A 23965-nucleotide genomic window follows, 5' to 3' on the forward strand; every position below is an offset into this window, starting at 1 on the left:
ATCTAGAGGAGCAATGGGCTGCAGGAGTTTTTAAGTGGCAAGCACACACACACAAAATACTTCCCAAGACAGCTTTTCATTTAAGCAGACTTGTGTGTTAGGCACTGTGAATATAACACAGAATATAATCTCTGACCCTGAAGACCTTTGTTTAGTAGGAGAGGCCAACATATAAATAGATCATTGTAATACGGGATTCTATGAGAGAACTTAATAATAGAGGTATGTAAAAGATACCCTTGGCCTGGTGTACTACTACCTACTTTTCCTCAATAATCCTACTCATATTTAAGATTATACTTTAGGTGTGGCTTCTTTCAGGAAGCCTTTCTAATACTGTAGCACTAGATTAGTAGAGAGTGAGTAATTGTTGGTACAGACATCAAGGGTTGTTTCTCAAAAGTAGTTGACATCTAATACCACTTTAGAATTTTAAAAAATAGGAAGTTATAAGAGGTAAAGCATCATGATTTTCTTTTCCCAAAGGTTGATAGGAGTTGAGCATATTATGTCGTTTCATCATTTATTTTTTGGTTCACTCAATTAGTGAATCGTTATTAATTTCCTATAGTCCCTGCACATCCCACACTCTTTCATGCCTTTGTAACTGCACAGTTGTCTTCACTGTTGAGGTAGAATGTCCAGGCATTGTGCTTGGGCGGTGAGGACACGGAAGTGAGCACAGACATAGTGAGACTGCCCTTAAGGGCCTATTAGGGTCTGTAATTAAACAAAAAGCATTATCAGCATGGGAAGTGTTATTACAGGTAGTGCAGAAACATCTATTCTGTGGGATTAGGGAAGACTGCCTAGAGGAAGTAACATTTAAATGGAGACATAGTAAGTGAGAAGAAGCTAGTTTAGGGAAGGGGGGAGAGTGTTACAGGCCAGGAGCCTTAGGTAGGAAGAAATAATGCAATAATGAATCTGCCTCCTGTAATGGTGGACTACACAAAATGGAGTGACCCTTTTGCTAGAACAACTACAGAAGCTAAAGAAAATACATAAAACACTGTTTGAAGGCATCACAAAGATAGTAAAGCATTACCAAGCTAAGACTCAGAAAAGAAGAAAATCCAAAGAAATGAGACTGACATTTGGTACTGCTTTTGCCTCATAGGCATTTACTAATTCAGAAGAAGCAGTTAAAAGACTTATGTAGCCCTTTGATAGCCTCACATGGATCAGAATATAAAAATAGGGCCTTTATGATTTCTCAGTGTTTGCACCGTGACCCTGAAAGACTGCACCGAAGAATAGAGTAAAATTAGAGATAAATAAACCTTTGCATGGACTGCAGCCTAGCTTCAAATCATCTGGGTGGCCCAGGAAATTCTCAAACCCCATTATTATATTTAAGATGATCTCAGTGTTTGCTAGCACTCCTAGATTCCTTGCACAAACTAATTCTTTTTAGAAGATTATTATAATAGGTCTTAAATTATTTCTACACTGCTTCAGACATAATGTTCAGAGCATAATCAAAGGTAATCAGTCACCCAAGGCCACAAGACAACCAGCTGAAATAGTAAGCAATGAAAACAGAGCTCCAGGTGCTCCAGGTATCAGGTATGGACTTTAAAGATAACTATGTGGGGTGCCTGGCTAGCTCAGTCAGTAGAGCATTCAGCTCTTAATCTTAGGGTCATGAGTTCAAGCCCCATGTTGGGCATGGAACCTACTTAAAAAAACGAAAAATAAAAATAACTGTGCATACTAAGTTGAAGGACAAAAGAAAGTGCAAATTTCAAGGAAAGAGTTAGAAACATTTAAAAAGCAGTATAGCAGATTTGAAAAAGTCAAACAGATATTCTGAAACTGAACTTAACATGAATTTAGCAGCAGGTCTTAACACACTGGTGTAGAGAGGTTTATTGAACTGGATTTGAAGTCAGAAAGAAATATCCAAAAGGAAGCATGGAAAGATACAAGGATGAAGGTTTGGGAGGGGCAAGAGATACAGAGCATACAAGAAAAGGTCTAATATAAGTTTAAATGGGAGTACCAAAGGAAAGGAGGTGAGAATATTTCAAATAGTATTTCAAGAGATAATGGCTGAGGATTTTCTAAAACAGATGACAGACAATGAGCTACAACTCAAGGAGCACAACATAACTTGAATAAGATTCTTTTTTTCCCAATTTTGTTTTTATTTAAGTATGATTAACATACAGTGTTACATTAGTTTCATGTGTACAGTATAGTGATTCGGCAGTTCTGTACATTACTCAGTTCTCATCAAGATCAGTGTACTCGTAATCCCTTTTATTTCACCCAACTTCCCCCCACCTTCACCTCCCCTCTGACAACCACCAGTTTGTTCTCTGTATTTAGGAGTCTGGCTTTTTTGGTCTCTTTTCTTCTTTGTTTTGTTTTTTAACTTCAACATATTAATGAAATCCTATGGTATTTGTCTTTCTCTGACTTATTTCACTTAACATTATACCCTCTAGATCCATCCATATTGTTGCAAATGTCCAGATTTCATTCCTTTTTCTGGCTGAGTAATATTCCATTATATATGTAAACCACGTCTTCTTTATCCATTCATCTATGGATGGACACTTGAGCTGTTACCGTATCTTGCCTATTGTATATAATGCTGCAGTGAACATAGGGGTCTGTGTATATTTTCAAATTAGTGTTTTCATATTCTTTGGGTAAATACCCAGTAGTAGAATTACTAGATAATGTGGAAATTCTATTTTTAATTTTTTGAGGAGCCTCCATACTGTTTTCCACAGTGGCTGCACCAGTTTGCATCCCCAACAGTGCACAAGTGTTCCTTTTTCTCCACATCCTCACCAGCACTTGCTGTTTCTTGTGTTTTTATTTTAGCCATTCTGACAGATAGAAAGTGATATCTCATTATGGTTTTAGTTTATTTTTCCCTGATGATTAGTGATGTTGCATATCTTTTCATGTGTTTGTTGGCCGTCTGTATGTCATCTTTGGAAAGATGTCTGTTCAGGTCCTCTGCCCATTTTTAATCAGATTATTTGGGGTGGGGGAGGGGGTTGGTATTCAGTTGCATTAGTTCTTTACATATTTTGGATATGAAGCCCTTATCAGATATATCATTTGTAAATATCTTCTCCCATTCAGCAGGTTGTCTTTTTGTTTTGTTGATGGTTTCCTTTACTGTGCAAAAGCTTTTTATGTTGGTGTAGTCCCAATAGTTTAATTCTGCTTTTGTTTTCTTTGCCGGAGGAGACATAGAAACAAAAATGTTTATACAGCTGATTCAGAGAAATTACTGCCTATGTTTTCTTCTAAAAATTTTATGGTTTCAGGTCTCACATTTAGGTCTTTAATCCATTTTGTGTTTATGAATAAGACTGATTTTACCACTTCTAGGTATATACCCAAGAGAAATGAAAACATATGTCTACACAAACGCTTGTACATCAATGCTTATCGCAGCATTATTCATAATAGCTAAAAAGTGGAAACAAACCAGATGTCCATCCCCTGAAGAATGAATAAACAAAATGTGCTATATCCATACAGTGAAGTAATATCTGGCCATAAAACAAAATAGGTTCTAGTACATAATACTACACAGATGAGGCTTGAAAACGGTACGTTAAGTACAAGTGCTAACTACAGAAGGATTCCATTTATGTTAAATGTTCAGAATAGGCAAATCTGTAGAGAGGGCTGGGATTAGAAGGGGATACAGGATATCTTTTGGGGGTAATAAAAATGTTCTAAAATTAGATTGTTGTACAAGTCTGACTATTCTTTAAAAACTGAATTATACAGCTTACTTAAATAGAATTTTATGATATGTGAATTGTATCGGAAAGAGGAAGAAAAAAACCTACACTTAGGACATCCTAGTAACAGTATGGAATTCAAGGAGAAAAAAAATTTTCTTTTTAATGTTTATTTATTTTTGAGAGAGAGCGCACGCACAGGGGAGGGGCAGAGAGCAAGAGAGACAGAGGATCCAAGCAAGCTCTGCCCCGTCACCGCAGAGCCCCATGCGGGGCTCATTCACGAACTTTGTGATCACGACCTTTGCTGAAGTCAGGTGCTTAACCAACTGAGCCACCAGATGCCCCAAGGAGAAAATCTTAAAAGCGGTCAGTGGGGCTATTAGTAGAGTGCTGGAATTATCTTCAAGGGAGCAGTAAATAGACCAATAAATGTTATCTTAACAGAAACAACAGAATTAAAAAGATAATACAGTGATGATATCCTCAGTGTACTAAAAGAAAATAGCTGCCAACCCTGAATTTTATACAACTAAAATATCTTTTAGAATGAATCTGGGGGCACCTGTGTGACTCATTTGGTTGAGCGTCCAACTTCAGCTCACGTCATGATCCCATGGTTTGTGAGTTCAGGCCCCACATTGGGCTTGCTGCTGTCAGCTCAGAGTCTGCTTTGGATCCTCTGTCCCCCTCTCTTTGTCCCTCCCCCACTTGCGTGCTCGCTTTCTCAAAAATAAATAAATATTTTTCAAAAAGATAAAAGGGGTGCCTGGGTGGCTCAGCTGGTTAAGCATCCGACTTTAACTCAGGTCATGATCTGGCGGTTTGTGGGCTCGAGCCCCACGTTGGGCAGGCTGGAGCCTGCTTCAGATTCTGTGTCTCCCTCTCTCTCTCTCTCAAAAATAAACATTAAAAAAAAAAAAGATTAAAAAAAAGAATGAATCTGAAATTTAAAAAATTTCAGATGAACAGATAAAAAGAGGGAAAGACAGTTTGTCCCAGACAACCCGTACTAACCTATACTATACTCAGGAGATACGAATAGGTATTCAGGCAAACAGAGAACGACCCCAATGGAAGGCCAGTATATAGGAAAAAATAAAGATTAACAAAAATGGTAAATACGCACATACCAGTAGTTCCACTGTTAGGTGTATACCCAACAACAGTTAATACATATGTTCACCAAAAGACATAGTCATAAGAGAGTGTTCATAGCACTACTCATAAAAGCCCCGACTTAAAATTACTTAGTGCCTGTCAATCGTAGATTGGATAAATAAACTGTATAGTCACATATGCCTTACAGCCATATAACAGTTTAAGTAATACACAACAGTATAAATGAATCTAAAAAAGCAACAAGGAAAGCAGCCAGTGACAAGCACTACCTGATGTATGATTCCATTTATGCTGAAGTATATAATCAGGAAAATGAATCTGTGTTCTTAAAAATCAGTATAGTAGTGAGGTAACAAGTGTTGGTGAGGGTGTAGAGAAAAGGAAACCCTTGTGCACTTTTGGTGGAAATGTAAATTAGTATAGCCACTATGGAAAACAGTTATGGAGGTACCTCAGAAAATTAAAAATAGAACTAACAGGCACCTGTGTGTCTTAGTTAAGCATCTGACTCTTGATTTTGGCTCAGGTCATGATCTTAACTTCAGGTTCATTGGTTAAGGTGCTGGCAGCACAGGGCCTGCTTGGCATTCTGTCTGTCTCCCTCTCTCTTTGCCCCTCCACTGCTTGCTCTCTATTTCTTTCTCAAAATGAATAAAAAACAAAAACTTTAAAAGAAAATAGAACGAGCATATGATCCAGCAATCCCACTTCTGAATATCTGTCCAAAGGAAATGAAAACAGGATCTCAAGGAGATAGATGCACTACCATAATTTTTGCAGTGTTATTCACACCAGCCAAACTATGGGAGCAACCTAAGTGTCCATCAATAGATGAATTGATAAAAAAGATATGGGGGGTGTGTGTGTGTCCACACATAATGGACTATATTATTCAGCCATAAAATGAAGGAAATCTTGCCATTTTCAACAACATGGATACTCCTTGAGGGAACTACACTAAGTGAAAGAAGTCAGACAAAGACAAGCTGCATGCTATCATTTATATGTGCAATCTAAAAAAAACTAAATGCGTAGGGGACGCCTGGGTGGCTCAGCCGGTTAAGCGTCTAACTTGGGCTCAGGTCATGATCTCGTGGTTCGTGGGTTCGAGCCCCCCACCAGTCTTTGTGCTGACAGCTCAGAGCCTGGAACCTGCTTGGGATTCTGTGTCTCCCTGTCTCTCTCCCCCTTCCCTGCTCATTCTCTCTTTTCTCCCTCTCTTCTTCTCTCTCTCAAAAATAGACATTAAAAAAGTAAGACAAAAGCTTTTTAAAAATGAAAATGTTAATAAATGTCAGTGAGTTTCGAGTGTACAAAACAGTATCTTTTGTTTATAGCTAGGAAGAAATGTAGAGCAGTTAGGACATGTCAAATATCAATTTATGAAATGTCAGAGGGAAAGTACTTTTATTCTAGGCTCTAAAGAGGTGATCCCTTCTGCCCCCTAAAATCACTTTAATAAGCAAGTTTGAAATTACAAGGGAAGCAGACTAAGTAAATTTAAAAGAAATTTCAGTTATAATCTGGGACTATTTTATGTAGATCAAAAATTAATTACATTAAGGTTTTCAGTAAAGGTACCTTTTTAAAAATATTTTTAGACCTATCGTCTGTTTTGCTACTTCCCATATTGCTTGGTCTATTTCTAAACGCTACTCAATTTGGCAGTATCCCTTGAGAGTTATATGGCACTTAATGTGTATTGTTCCCTAGAGGAATCATGAAAGAAAAGAAAGATGCAAATTTTCTCTTGGGATAAAATAGAAAATTAATTGAAGAAGAAAGAGTCCATAATTTAAGCTATAGTTAATATTGTGATAAAATCATAATGTATAATTTTCGCATTGATTGATTACATCTTCTTAGTTTAATTACCAGTTATTACTCGCAGTGTTTGTAGTCTTTATGCAGCAGCTTGCATGGTTTATGTTTGTATTTTCATCTCGTTTGTATACACTAATGTAAGCTGTGTAATCATTCTTAGGCATTATCTTCTTACTCTTTCTTTACTTGTTTCAGACTCATCATCAGTAGGCTTTTGAGTTCTGTATTAAGATTTTGAAAGAAATACTCCACCAAAAAAATGAATTGTATTTTCGTCATAGTGATTCTGCTGCATGGATTACAAACACTCTATCTCCATGCTTGGATAAACTCCATCAAAAGCACATTATCCTCCTACTTCTGTGGCCAGCTGCCTAATTGTATCTGCTGTAACCACACGCTGTTGGAACATGATACCAATGAAGAACAGAAATGATAAATTACTCCCTGCAGGTGATAGTGATAATGATAATTTTTAATTTCCTTCTTCCTCATAAGGTCTAGTCTGGTCTTATTTCATTGGCTGCCATCCTGTTACATACACACGATACGTTTTCTTTAAGGAAATACTCACTACACGAAAATATATGAGAAAATAATTTATTTTTATTCCAAGTCATTGTTCTTCAAACGAGCATGTGTAAAATGAACTGCATCTACCTTTGTGTATATAGGATAAACAAACAAAATGTGGCTTAAAACAGATTTTTAAATACTCAGTTTACAAATATTGTCAGTTCTTTTCTTCCTTTTTGTGAAACCCACAAAGAAGAACAAAGAACTCATTTTGAAAAACCGTATTCTAATGCTTAGGAATGTTTAAGATGCACAACAAAGCTATCTGCCTGAATTATTTTCGTGTATATACTTCAAATGAATTGTGGAGGATTCCCACCAAATTACAAATGTGATCAAACTGCCCAGAAGTTTACCGTGTGTGCATGTATTTTCCTTTTATTCTGTTTTCTTCTATTATCCTTCTTGTTGTTAATTAGCACAGATTCTCCTATCTCTCAGTCTAAGGACGTTTTAACTAAAATTTTTCTGACAGTGGTACAATTCAGTGAAATTTTATTTATTTAACTGTGACCTTGTCTCCGAGGATTAACCCAACTCCTACAGATATTATATTTTATTTTAATGCTTATTTTTCCCCTCAGCAGCTCCCTTTGCTCCTAACAAGATATACATGTGGAACAAAAGAGAAATTTATTCTGTGCTCAGGCCTTATAACCTATCTGATCTTTTTCAAGCACGTGTCAAGCTGTGCTCCAGTTATTTATTACCATTGCCTATTAGTCATCATTTTCAATTTCCTGTGGTTGTTGTTTATTCTTACATTTGAATGACTTTAACAGAGAGAGTGTAAGTTCATTGAAATTAACATTTGAAAGACCTAGAGATAGTCTGTCAAAGTGCTGGTAACAAGGTGGTGAAACTAATTGAAAAATAGTGTGGCATGTTTACGTTCTGCAGCAAAATAAATAACTTTGTCTTCAAGTCAGCTGCCGTATTTGGTTATAATGGCTTTGCAGAAATAAAAACACTAATCATGGTTCAGTTGGGTTTTAGGACTGTGATTCAAGTTTAAGATTTTTTCCTCTTTTTTCTAATACCTATTTTAATTATTAAGGAGCACTTATACAGTGGCGGGGGGGGGGGGAGTGGGGGGACATGGTGGTAGAGGGAGCCCTTTCCCTTTATTTAAGTGGCATTCTATTTGAGGGTTAACACCCATTTTAAAACCAGAAATTCCCTTTGGTTTTTTCAGAGCAAGAATTTTCTACTTGCTCAGTTAGGGGAATGTTCAAAGCCTGATGAGTAGATAGATTATTTGCACATAATTTTTTATCATAGGTGAATTTCTTCCTAACTTCTCATGGTTCTGCTTAATGTATGCTATGGAACTGATTTTAATACTACCCTCCACCAGACATCATTAGGAAGGTAAATCTGCTCGAGGAGTTGAAGAAACTCCATTTCAGAGGGAACTGTAAGCTAGATGTGATTTCAGATCTATCTTTGTCATAGATCCCTGCCAAATTCTCAAAACCAAAATGAATTTATGCTTTTCACTTTTATTTATTCATCTTGAGACATAAAACCTGTTTTCTTGTTACCCCAAACTATGTAGTGTCTCTTTCACTGTATTTTTGGGGGGTTAGGGGAAAGTTTGTTTCTTTTTTGATTTTGAACTAAATTTCATAGGTAGTGCAGTTTGGGGATTGAAAGACAGTTTAAATTATCTTTGTATTCACAAATATTTTGACTTTTTAATTTCACTGTAAAGTCATGCATCAACCTCTTCTCTTTGTTATGACCTATAGTGTATTGTAATTGCAATTGTTCTACCATAATAATATTGCCAGTCTGTCTTTTACCAGAGTTAAATATAGGATGTTTTACTTTGTGTGTTTTATACATTTCAGACTTAGGTCACATTTTCTGATCATGTATATTGTTATTATTATAGAAATGTTATTGTATTGTAATTGGGGAAATTGTCTTTATTTTCAAATTCATGTAGTTCCTGTTACGTATTAGATACTGCCGTAGCCCTGGGAGTGCAGATATGAGTAGTTTTTGGGTGTCCATAAGGGAACTGATACAAAGGTAGTAGTTGAATTGAGTGCATCTTCATGCAGTACTGTAGACCATTTAGCTGAAAAATGATTTATTATTCTCACAGAAGCTGTTTATTTTTTTTGGGGGGGGGAATGTAAATTATAGATAAGGATTAAGAATATGAACTTCCCAAATCTGTCATCCACTTTCAGTAGCTTGGTGAATATCTTTTCAGACATGTACATATATACTCACGTTTGTATAACATATAATAAGTGCCCATAATACATGTACTATTCTTTTTACCTAATATCCAAATCAGTAAATATTTACCTACAAGATTACTTTTGATGGACAAAATGGTATTCCATGATATGGAAGTATTATGATTTATTAACTGGTGACCTGTTTTTGAAAATTTAGGCTAAAATTGGCCTCTTGTGGCTAAATCTTTGCAAGCATACTTGATAATTTCCATGGAATTTTTTTTTAGAATTACTGAGTCAGTGAGTATATGCATTTGATTGAGTCTACAACACATACATACACAACAGAAAAGTCCACAAATCTTAAATGTAGTTTGAAAAAATTGAACAAAGTGAATGCCTACCATGTATCCAGCACTCAGCTGGAGAAACAGAATATTACCAGCAGCCAGGAGCCCTCCATCTGAGTCTTTCCAGTTTCTATCGCTGTTGCAAGGACAACTACTATCCTGACTTACAACACTGTAAGTTAGTCATACTATTTTTGAATTTTCTATATATGGATAGAATCATATATTTTGTGTCTGACTTCTTTTTAATGCAAATGTCTTGCCTTTTAATATGTATTGCTGAGTTCTCTCTAGAAAGGTTATTTCAGTTTGTTCTCCCAGTATGAATGCTACTTTCCCCATTTACTGTGGATATTATTAAAGATTTGTTTTCCTCATCATTATCAAAGGAAACTGTATCTGGTTGTTTTGTTTTTAATTTTTTTTAACATTTATTTATTTTTGAGACAGAGAGAGACAGAGCATGAATGGGGGAGGGTCAGAGAGAGAGGGAGACAAAGAATCCGAAACAGGCTCCAGGCTCTAAGCGGTCAGCACAGAGCCCGACGCGGGGCTCGAACTCACAGACCGCAAGATCATGACCTGAACTGAAGTCGGACGCTTAACCGACTGAGCCACCCAGGCGCCCCTGTATCTGGTTGTTTTAATTTACTTTTTCTAAGTAGGTCAAATATTTTTTATATATGCTTTATTGTTTGATTTTTCTTTTATAAATTTCCTGCTTTGTCTTAATTTTTGACATATTCTTACTAATTTTGTAGTAGCTTAATGTACAAAGGACAGTGACTCTTTGTAATATATATTGCAAATGTTCTCAGATTTATTCAGCTTTTAATTTTTACACTAAAATTTTATTATTTTTTATTGATGTATAATTAACATAAAGTGTCATATTAGTTTTGGGGGTACAACATAATGGTTCAACAATGCTATACATTACTCAGTGCTCGCTGTGATAAATGTAGCTACCATTTGTCACCATAGAACATTGTTGCAATATTATTGACTATATCTTCTATGCTCTACTTTTCATCTCCATGACTTATTTATTTTATACTGGAAGTTTGTACCTCTTGATCCCTTTATCTGTTTTACCCACCTCCTCCCACCTCTCCTGCAACAACTGCCAGTTTATTCTCTGTATTTAATAGTCTGGGTTGTTTTGTTTGTCTGTTTTTTAGATTCTACATATAAGTGAAATCATGTGGTGTTTGTGTTTCTTTGACTTACTTCACTTAGCATAATACCCTCTATGTCCATCCATGTTGTGAATGGCAAGATTTCTTTTTTTTTTTTTTTTTAATTTATTTTGAGAGAGAGAGAGCACGTGGTAGGGTGTGGGACAGAGAGAGAGAGGGAGAGAGAGAATCCCAAGCAGGTTCCACATGGTCAGCATGGAGCCTGACATTGGCCTTAAACCCACGAACTGTGAGATCATGACCCAAGCCGAAATCAAAAGTTGGACATCTAACCTGATTAAGCCACCCAGGCGCCCCTAGATTTCATTCTTTTTTATGGCAGAGTAATATTCTATTGTAAATATACACATCTTTTTTATCCATTCATCTGTTGATGGACATTTTAGGTTGCTTCCATATCTTGGCTATTGTAAATAATGCTGCAGTAACCACACGTGCATATATCTTTTCAAATTAATGTTTTGTTTTCATGGGTAAATACCCAGTAGTGGAATTACTGAATCATATAGTATTTCTATTTTTAACTTTTTGAAGAACTTCCGTATTGTTTTCCACAGTGTCTGCACTAATTTACATTCCCACCAACTGAGCACAAGGCTTCCTTTTTCTTCACACTGCCATCAACACTTACTATTTCTTGTGTTTTTTATTCTAGCGATTTTGACAGATGTAAGGTAGTATCTCATTTTGGTTTTGATACCAAAGTTTTAAATTTCCATTATATTAGTTTCTGCCTGTGTGTGATGCTTAAAAAGCCTTCTTCAGTTGCAGATTTTATAAACACTTGTATATGTTGGTGTAATTTTACTCTTCCTCCTTCTAACCCCAACCCCCTGCCCTGGTCTTTTTGATTACATAAGCATACATGGAAAAATGCTACCAGATGATACAATTTTGCCTTAAACAATCATAAGTATTTTAAAGGAATTCAGGGGGAAAAGGTAGTCTTTTGTATTTACCCAGCTATTTATCATTTCTATTGCTTTTCTGTTATTTTTGATGTTTCAGGTTTCCTCCCCGTACTGTTGCTCATGAGCCTGAAGAACTGCCTTATTTAACATGTCTTCTGAAAACTCTTTTGGCAATGAATTCTTTTAGTTTTCCTTTACTAGAAAATGTGTTTATTTTGCCTTCATTTCTGAAGGATAATTTTGCCAGATAAAGAATGTTTAAAAGTCTTTCCTGCTCCAATATTTTTGTCTTTTCAATCTGAATTTCTAATTACATATATGTTAGATCCACGGGTCCCTGACGCTCTTGCATTTTTTTAAATCTTTTTCCCCATTTTTTTCCTTTTTTTGAGAGAGAGAGAGGGAAAGCACACGAGCAGCGGAGGGTCAGAGGGAGAGAGAGAGAGAGAAAATTCCAGTTGGGATTCTCTCACAAGATCATGACCTGAGCCAGAATCAAGAGTTGGACACTTAACCAACTGAACCACCCAGGCACCCCCACCTCTGGTTTTTCAAATTAGATACTTTCTATTGAAAGTCCTCAAATTCACTGATTTTTTTTTTTTTCCTCTGTAATCTCCATTCTGCAATTCAGTCCAGGGAGTTTGTTTCAGTTATTGCATTTTTTAATTCTAAAATTTCCATTAGGTTTGGGTTTTTTGGGGGGCGGAGGGGGGGTTTCTATTTCTCTACTGAGAATTCCTGTTTTTCACTTCCATTTCAGTGTGTTTTCTATAACCTCATTTCTGTTCCTTCAAAACAACATAGTTACAATTCCTGCCTTAAGATCTTTGTCTCCTAGGACTCAGGGTCATCTCAGAGTTGGCATCTTTTCTCTTGGAAGTTAGCTACATTTTCCTGGTTCTTTGTATGTTGAGTAATTTTGGATTATGTTCTAGATGTGCATGCTATGTTGTGTGTAATCTCGGTCATGTTATAATCATCTGGAAAATAGTGTTTGGTGTAAGCAGGCAATCATACTAGTTAAAGTCAAAACATGAATTCTGTCAACAATGCCTGGGCAGATGGTGGTTCACATCTCAGTTTTATTCTCTGAACATTTGGGTCTCTCCTGCACATAAGCTGTTCAGGGATCGTCTGACTTGTACAGGTTTTTCAAATCTTTGTTTTGTTCTCTAGATCTTTACCTGTTGACTTAAGGTTTTCCCATGCACATTTTATTCAGAGTTAATCCTGAGACCTGTGCTAGTGATTCGGGTTTTAGTTCCATTCCCTCAGCCTTTGTTATGTTGATTTGGATCTAGCCTGCATAGTTCAGAGGTTAGGTTGAAACTTCTGTAGGTTCATGCATAGAATTAATTAGAGGATCCTCTTCTCCCCCATTCGTAGCTCACATTCTTCATTTTTTTCGTAGTCTAAAATTATTAGTTCTAAGTTTAGTTATTCATTGATTTCATAAAGTGTCCCAACTACAGAAGAAGACTAGCTATATTTAGGAAACTGAAGACTGAAAATTTTAATTAAAATTTATTGAGAACCTGTTATCTAACACACTTGTTCTAGGTAAGGGGCACAGCAGTATGAGTTACACATAGGCTTTCCTCTTAAATGGTTTGCAGTCTGGTAGGACAACTAACTATAATATGGTAAGTACTGTGTATAATAAGCACATTCTCTCAGCAAATATTTACTGTGTACTATGGGCCAGGCACTGCTGTAGGGACTAAGGATACAGTGGTGAACAAGACTGGCATACAGAAATAAATTTAAGAAAACACTTGAACTAACCTGTGGAGGAAATCAACTGAAGAAAGTTAAGTTTTAGATATGTTCTGATTAACTGCATGGTTTTCTATACTAATTTGTATTTGAGTACCATATTGCTTTATTTATATCTATTTGACAGAATTATAAATAGTATTTTGATTCCCTCTTGGTATCTAAAATATAATGAACCTCAACATTGAATAGTGAGCTGGTTTTGGACCCAGTTCATATTAACCTTACAGACCAATAAATTAACTTCACATTCTCAACAAAAGCAGTAGGATACACAAATTATCTTTATAGTGATTTTTCAGTAATCAGTGTCCTGTTTTTAACACTTTATAAGCTTTTTTTAATGCCGGTTTTAAAAATAGATTATGCTAGGTCTATTAGTGAAAGAAAAACAAATCGTATCACTTAAATTTTAAATAAAAAGAAATGAAAAATATATATTTATCTGAATAATCATCTTTTAGAGACCTCTTTATACTATTGCAGTAACCCTTAGAGTTATTTCAGAGGTTCTCCTTTGGGTATATGCTTAAACATAAGTTTTACTTGAATACTATTACATGTTTTATCATCAGAAAAATGACATTTAAAAATTCCACTGATTTCATCATAAAAATAGTCATAGTACTTTAAATTGGATGCACAAGATCAGAAGAAATTAAATGAGATCTTTGTATAAAAGAGTGTGTTTAAATTACGTTTATTGCTGTGTAACAAACCACCCTAAAACTGAGTGCCTTGACATCACAGTCATTTGGATTTATTTGTGTATGATTCTGCAATCTAGACTGTACTTATCTACTATTTCTTCTGCCGGTCCCTCCTCGGGTCCCTCATGCTGCTGCAGTTGTCTGGTTTGACTGGAGCGAAAAGGGTCCAAGATGGCTCAACTTGTTCATCAGCCTCCTTGGGACAGTGGGTCAGCTAGGGGCCGATTGAGCCTTCTTCTTTCGTGTAATCTCTCACCTTTCAGTAGTCTACCACAGTCATTTCTCTAATCAAACATGTATTGATTATTTAATTAGCCTTGTTGCCCTTCTTATTACATTGTTTCTGTGGGGGAAAGTCAAACTATGTTACTTTATTTTTACATGTAACTTCTTTTACGGGAAAAATAGTGACCTATCATAAGTTTAAGAAGTATCTAGTCTTTGAAATGGATTCTTTTGCTAAGTTTTTTTTGTTTTGTTTTGTTTGTTTGTTTTTAAGAGAGAGTATGTGAACGGAGGAGGGGACAGAGCGGGAGAGAGAATCTCAAGCAGGCTCCACGCTCAGTGAGGAGCCTGACACAGGGCTCATTCCCGCTACCCTGGGATCACAACCTGAGCTGAAATTAAGGGTCGGATGGTCAACTAACTGAGCCACCCAGGCTCCCCTCTTTTTGCCAAGTCTTGAAAGACTGAATAATTATTATGTCATGTAATTAGTTTAATAGTTATTTATATCTCTTTTCTTAAAAACAGGCAATTGCTGGCTACTTCGATATATATTTTGAGAAGAATTGTCACAGGAGGGTAAGTATCCTGAGTTTTCTCGTAAGAATTAATTATGTGAAATACATTTATTTTATTTTTGTGCCCCCAGGTGTTTGATCATAAACATTTTGATGTTATAAGCAATTGGAGCTTGTATTTGATGTCGTAGATTAATGTAGCATGATATTAAAAATCTTGTACTTCATCAGATACTTTTGAACTCTACCAATGCAGGTTGTGTTCTCCACGGGCCCCCAGAGTGCCAAAACACACTGGAAACAAACAATATTTCTACTGGAAAAGCCATTTTCAGTGAAAGCAGGTGAGAAGTAATAGTAAAAGGGGAGAAATGTCTTACTCATTTTGAAGTTAACAATATCCCTTCATTCCGCACAATTTTTTGTGTGCCCACTATATTTAAGTAACAACAGATCTAAGATAAGATGTTCTCAGAGCTACATGAATTTTAGATGGCATGTTATTTCATTAAAGTAGTAATTTAAAGAAAACTCTTATTTAAATCTAGTTCCCACCGTTTAAAATGTATGTGACTTACTATGTGGCTTTTGAGTACCACAAATAATTCAGAAAACGTTTCTTTAAGCAATAAGTAGTATTTCCTAAGTTGCAACTATAACTAAAAATATTTTCGTTTCCAAAGTGACTAAAGAGAAGTATCACCAACAGAGGTGAAGTATAAATTAAAGAGAATGCCATTCAGTAGTTATTGTATTCAATATATATGCCTAGAATGCTCTCCACTGTCATCACCTGCTCAAATCTTAAAGTGTTCAAGGACTGGTCCAATTCTACATTCTTTTGTTTTACACCTCATTGATTTTTCACTTAGATGAGCACCTATAGTTCTGATATACCTACACCCTTAACTCCACAAGTTCGAATTTGATTATAGAATCTTTTTTTTATTTAAATTACTCATTACATATAAGTTGTCCTCTCCCACTTTCACTGAAAACTTCCTGACTATCTTCTTCCTTTGTGTACAGAGCTGAATGTACAACTGAATGTACAACTAACTGTACATACAGAGCTGTACATACAGAGCTGAATGTACAACTAACTTTGATGAAAAGATACTCAACATCACTAGTAACTCAGGAGAGGCCAGGTAAAACTATGTAAAAGACTGTGTTTTAAACATCACTGCAGGAAAAAACACATAAAATTTAAGAATGCTGAGTGCTGACAATAATGCAGCCAAATGGAACTTTTAAACTCTTCTGCTGATAGTCATGATTGGTACAACTTTAGAGAACAGTTTGCTGCCATCAAGTGAAGTATAGATGTATAAGTATCCATCACTACAGCCAGTTTTCTTCCCTAGGCATGTATTCTGAAGGGTTCCCCCACAACCTGTGTACAAGTATCTTGACAACAATATGGTTTGTAGAAGTGAACAGTTGGCGGCAACCTTAATGTCCATTAACTGAAGACAAATATGGTAGTTACATACAATAAAATCTCTGTAATAAATCATATATGCGTGTCTGTCAGAAGCAACTTTAAACAAAAGAAGTTGCAGGATTCCTACAATGCACTGTTTATATGGAGCTTGAAAACATGTGAAACAATTATACATACACACACATAGTAAAAGTAAGAAGCAACACTTAAAAATGATAACTACGGAATTCAGTGAGTGGTCACTTCTGGGGAAAGGTAGAAGTAGGATCAGGGAAGGCTATAAAGAGGGTTCGGTGCCATATATCTGAATCATTCCTTTTAGAAATTGAGGGAACTGTGGGAGGATGGTAAGATTTGGCAAAGCCGAGTGTTGGGTCCCAGGTGGTCATTATATTGTTCTCTGTATGTTTAAAATACAATTTCATAAAATTCATTTCTAGCTTTGATTTCATTGTTGATGCATAAATTGAATTTAGTAGATGCAAACAAACACTATTAGAGTAAAGCAGCACCTTGTTGCCCTGTTTTCACTTTAAGATCGCAATGATATGGAATTAACACCTTGATAGTATCATTTTCTCTTTCTCCAAAAAGCTTGAACACAGCAAAGCAAGTGAAGCAAGCACAAATGAAATTTTATTGCATTTTCTTTTTGTTTGGTTGGTTGGTTGGTTGGTTTTTATATACCTTTGGTATTTGGATGATATTTGGAAACTTGAAAATGTTGCTTTCTTCTTTACTGTAACCATTTTATTGTTTCAGTGCTAGAATTGTATTATTTTTTTTAAGTATATTTATTCATTTTGAGAGAGAGAGACAGCACCAGTGGGAATGGGGCAGAGAGATTCCCAAGGAGGCGTCACACTGCCAGCGCAGAATCCAACATGGGGCTCAAACCCCCAAACTGTGAGATCATGACCTCAGCTGAAACCAAGAGTCGGACTCTTAACTGACTGAGCCACCTGGGAACCCCTTAATGCTAGAATTTTAAATACAGTACTAATTCATTCATGTTTTAATCTTAGAGGAGATTTAAGATAATATTTTCATTTTCTCCTACCTAATTATAACAAAATATTATTTGATGTCTAGTGAAATTTTGAAATCCTAACTACGCTTTACCTAGTAATCCTTAGACTAATTGTTTCAGCTGTTTTAGAATACTATGAAGGAGGTGTGTGATTTTAATGTTTCCTTCTAGCACCATCTACATTCTATATTTCTTTCACTGCTATTGTATATGTACTTGTATTTAAATAAATAGTAAGGCCAATACATCAGAAATATTAGAATCCCCTTTTAAAGTACAACCAGGAAAGTCTTGAAAGGGAAATTTCAAAGTAAGGAAAATGTGGTCATTTCAGCTATGGAAGTATAAAGGAAGAATTATACAAAGAAATATAACAATTTTTTTTTTTTAAACCCTGCTGAGCCTCTGGTGGTAGTACTCAATGAATAGAAGCTGGAAGTTGCAGGGCCAAGTACTAAAAAGGACACATTAATCAGAAAAAGAGCTCCAGAAATCTACACATGATGTCCCCTTCTGTTTTGGATGAGTACTAAGATGTATATGTGTAGGATGAAATGCCTGAGGTTAGGCAGAACATCTGGGGCAGCTGTGAACCAGACAGTTTCCAAAGTTTACAGGAGGCTGTTTAGGGTTTTGACTTTCAACCAGCAAGAGTGGGGATTCCATAGCTTCATAGTGGAAATAAACTGTCCCTAGAATAAAGGCTAACCTGCATGCTCCCTAACAAAGCTTAAAAACAAGCCTTAAAAGAAAAAAACTGGACCCAAGTGACTTTAATGGCAACAAAGGAAAACAAAAAACTCAGACATTGCACAACATGAAATTCATCATGGCAAAAACTTTTCATCAGTGACTTTTCATCAATCAGAAAGACTTTGTTTTCTCATTTTTTTAATTTGGTAAAAGATAATTGACTATTTAAAGCAAAAATAATGTACTATGGGTTTCAAAACATAGACTGAGGCACATGGGTGGCTCAGTCGAGCATTCAGTTCTTGATTTCAGCTCAGGTCATGATCCCAGGATCGTGGGATCAAGCCCTACATCAGGCTCTGCGCTGAGCATGGAGCCTGCTTAAGATTCTCATTCTTTTTCTGTCTCTCTCTTCCTCCCTCTCCCTCTGCCCCTCTCCCCCCTCTTGCTTTCTTTCTAAAAAAATAAATAAATAATTTTAAAAACATGGAGACATAAAATGTGTGGCAGTGATCAAAGACATTAATGAGAAAATGGAAATACATTAAGTTCCTACATGGTACATGAAGCAATTTAATGGTAAATTATGATAAATTAAATATGTACATTGTAAATGCCAGAAGAACAGATTGAAAATTTAAATTAAGCCACAAAATACAGCTAATAAGCTAATAGTGAAGATAAAATGGAATTTTGAGAAGAAAGAAGATACAAACATAACCAGGTGGACCAATAAAAAACAAATGGTATGATGGTAGACTTAAATTCCAACATTAATAACTATATTAAAAATGAATGGTCTGCACATCCACACAATGGAATATTTTGAGTGCTAAAAAGAAATAAACTCTCAAGTTACGAAATGATATGGAGGAATCTTAAATGCATATCACTAAGTGAAAGGAGCTAATCCGCAAAGGCTACCTACTGTGTGATTCCACCTATAGGATGTTTTGAAAAAAGCAAAACCACGGAGACAGTGAAAAGAACAGTGGTCACTGGGGACAAGGGATACAAATGAGTAGAGCACAGAGGATTTTTATGGCAGTGAAAATAAGCTCTTTCACTGAATGCAACTTCAATACCAGAATGCATGGAACAGCTACTTGACATCTCTGAAAAGTAAATAATAGCAGATAAATTGGAGAAGACCCGAATTCAGAGTACCCCGAAGTGGTGGTAAATATATGATTTATTTGCTTCCAGTATCCCCCAGTCTGGACTCCAGACAGCCTGAAACCCAAAAGGAGGGCATTAGCACAGAAAGAACTCCCAACAGAGCCCTCTAACTCTAACTTAAGGAATGGGGAAAGGGTCTTCTAATTAATGCTCAGAGAGAATGGAGGAAATTCCTTTTTCTTTTCTATTTCTCTCTGTTCTCTCATACACCAACCCCCAGTTAACCCCACAGTAGTAGCAAAAGTAACAGTGGCAGCAATGGGGACCCAAAGACAACTTAAACTGTGGGGAACAGTAGGTAAATGAGTGCATATGGCTGTGCCCCATTAAATTTTATTTACAAAAACAGGAGGCCAGCCTCAAATCCATCTCCAGGTATAGATTGCTTCATTGCAAATTCTTCCAACCCTTAAAATAGAAATAATACCAATTCTACACAATGTCTTCCAGAAAGTAGAAGAGAACTAAGTTTATGAGGGCCTTGATACCAAAAACTAGATAAAAATTGTACAAGAAAATTAAACTACAGAACAGTGTCTCTCATGAATATAGATGCACAAATTTTAAATAAAATACTAGCAAATTGAATCCAGCAATATATTAAAAAAAAAAACAAAACAGCACACTATGACCAAGTGGGATTTGGTCCAGGAATACAAGACTGATTTAATAATTTAATATTTTTTTAATACTTTAGAATCTTTTAATGCAGTCAACCATGCTAACCATCTAAAGAAGAAAAACCATATGGTCACATCAGTGGATGCAAAAAAAGCATTTGACAAAATTCAGTATCTATTCATGATAAATACTCATACTAGAAATAAAAAGAGAACTTGCTGAACCTGATAATAAAAGGTGTCCACACAAAGTCCACAGCTAGCATCATACTGACTGAAGCAAGACTGAATGTTTTCCCTCTGTTTGGGATAGGGCAAGAATGTTCACTCTCATCACTCCTATTCTCTTATTTTGGAGGTCTTAGCCAGTGCAATAAGGAAGGAAAAAAGAATTAAAAGCCCTTGGAAGGGAAGAAATTGAAGTGTCATTATTTACAGATAACATGATTGTATACACAGAAAATTCCAAGGAATCTCCAAAAAAAACCTACCAGAATTAGTAAGTGAATTTAGCATGGTAGAAGTTGATAGGCTGATTCTAAAATTTGTGTGCAAATCCAAAAGACCTAGAGTAGCCAAGCAATTTTCCAAAAATCATATTGGAATCCTTACACTATGTGATTTCTAAACTTACTAAAAAGTTATATTAAGCCAGACAGTAATGTATTATGCTATAGATAGACGTAAACATTGATGTAACAAATAGAGAACCCAGAAATAGACCCACTTTTGTATAGTTAATTATATTTTTCCAAAGAGTCAGTGTAATTCAATGGGAAAATGATAATCTTTTCAAGAAGTGCTTAGAACTAAATATTTGTATAGGAAAAAAAATCTCATTGCTTACCTTATATAAAAACCAACTCTCTCTCTCTTTCATGGGTCATAAACCTAAATATAAAAGTGTAAAACTGCCAGATTTCTAGAAGATAACATAATCTTTGAGACTTGGAGTAGGCAAAAGTTCGCAAAGATGAGATAATGGTAAAACTCATTGAACTGCACATGTAAAATATGCACATTTTACTGCTTGTAAATTATGCCTTACTAAAGTTAATAATTAAACAAAAACCCTCACTGGATTGTCAATATCTCCAGGATAATATCCAAATTTCCTACCATGGCCCTTTACAATCTGACCATTGTTCATCATTTCCAGCCCTACTCTGTTACAGCCCCACATAATAAACACATCATATGCTCCAGCTCATAGGTCTTAAGACACATTGCTCATTTTTTAGCTAACTTTCTTTCTTAGTCCTTGTCTTTGTCTAAGATAGTCTACCTAGAAAGCTGTTTTGACCTCTTTCACTTGATAAATTTCAATTTTCTCTTTATTGCCCAGCTTAGTTTTGTAAATCTTTACTCACTGTCCTCAGAAAATTAATTGCTGTCTTTGTTCTGCTAGATCATTTCATGCATACATCTGTGTTATCACATCTCAGTGTGCTGTGATAAAGGGTCCTCATAGAAGATGAGTTGTTTGTCTTTCTCCATTTTGATCTGATGTAGTATTTGCCATATTGTAAATATTCTGCAAAATATACAAATAAGTATAGTAATATGCAGTGTCATTGAAATTTAATTTCCTCTAATCACCTTGGTGATATCATGCCAAAGGCATTTACTAACTTTTATTTGGTGGTCCCATTTTGTCAACTCTGATGTTCTTAAAAATTTCATCATACTATTGCCCTTGAATAGACTGGTGTTCAAATTTGCCTTGGCATGACTAAAGAGTTCTCTATAGTTGGGTTTAGTTAAACTAAAAGTAGTTTTTGACTCATTATTCTGCTGTAAAATTATTAGATAAAATTAAATAAAGCCAAGAGTCTAATCAGAATGATTTACTATATATGTAAATCTTATCTTAGTGTCCAAAAAGTAATACAATATTTTTAAAATAAAAACATAAATATTCGTATAGAGTTATGCTGCCTAGATTGGGGGCGGGGGAGGGTGGATGTCTTCAGTAATGGTAAATCTCATTCAGTAAATATCTTCAGTAAATGGTAAATGGTAATGGTAATTCTACCCTTCAGGGTAGCCTTGATATTTAGAAAGCAAGAAAAAGCATTGTGAATAGGGAATTTCTTAGATTAAGAATTGTACATTTGGCCAAAAGCAAAATGGAACATAAAGTAATGAGCCTAATTTGTTTTATTTTGTTGTGTTTGCTTTTATTTTTTGTTTTTTGTTTTTATTTACAACCTAGATTTAAAAATAATTCAGAAAAAAAATGTTCTCAACATTTGAGTCCTTCCAGCATTCTGGGAGTAACAAACCAGCCTCCCAGAATAAATACTTTTAACACTTAGCTTTAAATTTTAAATTCACCATGTTTTTCCTCTTTGCTTTAATGTGCAGTTTTATTGTGCATTAAATGTACAGTACTTGTACATTTCACTGCCAATGATGGCACTGTTTACTTTTAAAATCCAGATATTTTTCATGTAATTTGGCTTTGAAAACATGACTAAAATCAGTCTATTTATTTTTCTTTCTTTATATGTATCTAGTAAGCTTGATGATAGAAAAATCCATTTATTTTTTTCTTTCATTCTTTACCTCTAAGCTTTAATAGTGATAATAATGATTTTTGAGTTTTTCTCCTTTCTGGGGAAATGAAATTTCATTGCTCTAGAAGAAATTAATTTTAAAAAAACACAAGAACAGAATTGAAATGAAATCAGTTTTGTTCCTTACTGAACGCAACACTGCTTTGTGGTTCTAATAGCCGTCTGCCGATGATAAAAACAAGGTGATACAGCTCAGCTTCACAGAGTGTCCTTTCCAGCTCTCACCACAGTATGCACGCTTAACAACATCAGTCATTTTATATCTATTTGACACTGATAAATGACTACGATCTATTCTCGTATTACAGCCACTGTCTTGGCACTTTTGTCAGGCCTAAACAATTGAAGGGAGTTCAGCAGTGTGAATTATGTATTTATTACCGTGACCCTTCGTGCTATTTAATTAACTTAAATAAGTGCTGTTTGCACCCTCATTTTGAAATTAAGATTATTAGAAAAATAGTTGTCTTGCTTGTATTTCATTTTAAGACATTAAAATTACCATATCAGCTTATAAGGCAGTTACTGTTAAGACTTTTTAATTATTCAGATGTTTTGTTTAATATTGATGCTTAAATTTTTTTGTGAAAATGTAACGAAGGTATCCATTTCTAGTTTATTTTGACTTGTGCTAGATTTCTGAATTAAATGAAACAGCAGGACATGCAGTAAAAAGAAATAATTGCAGCAATACCTCATATATATCAACAAAACCACTCACAGGAATGCACAAAGGATTTTTTTGTGTGTGGTGATTAAGCATTTGAAATAATTAAGATAATACCCTTCATCACTGATAATCACTGAAATGCAAAACAAAGCAGGCAGATTCTGGGGGTTGTTTGTCTAAATAACAAAAATATTTTTATTGTTTTCTTTCGCTCATTTTTTATTTGGTTTCTTTTTTTTTTTTTTAACGTTTATTTATTTTTGAAAGAGCATGAGCAGGGGAGGGGCAGGGAGAGAGGAAGACACAGAATCTGAAGCAGGCTCCAGGCTCTGACCTGTCAGCATAGAGCCCGACGCAGGGTTTGAACTCACAAACTGTGAGATCACGACCTGGGCCAAAGTTGGACACTTAGCTGACTGAGCCACCCAGGTTCCCCTTTTGTTTGGTTTCTCGTAACACCTAGAGTTGATAAAGATGGCAGGAATGTAAAACTGGAATATACTTTATACCTTTTATGAAGGTTTGCCATTTCTGATCATTCTTCCTAAGGAATCAAATCAAAATTCACTTTAAGTATGTGTGATTCAAAGAAGTGGAAGTAATAGTGTTTTAAGTTGAT

The 23965-nt window shown here is 35.4% G+C and overlaps 1 protein-coding gene across 1 annotated transcript in view; it reads left to right on the forward strand.

Annotated features, from left to right (window-relative positions):
• The window catches only part of PRMT3 (protein arginine methyltransferase 3), a 143193-nt gene that overhangs the window by 110505 nt on the left and 8723 nt on the right, over window positions 1-23965 (forward strand). The window contains exons 14-15 of the mRNA XM_003993064.5: window positions 15139-15189; window positions 15385-15472. Coding sequence (XP_003993113.1) covers window positions 15139-15189; window positions 15385-15472 — 139 coding nt within the window. The remainder of the gene's footprint in view (window positions 1-15138; window positions 15190-15384; window positions 15473-23965) is intronic.

This window comes from Felis catus, chromosome D1 (assembly GCF_018350175.1).
Source record: "Felis catus isolate Fca126 chromosome D1, F.catus_Fca126_mat1.0, whole genome shotgun sequence".
NCBI classification, from domain to species: Eukaryota; Metazoa; Chordata; class Mammalia; order Carnivora; family Felidae; genus Felis; species Felis catus.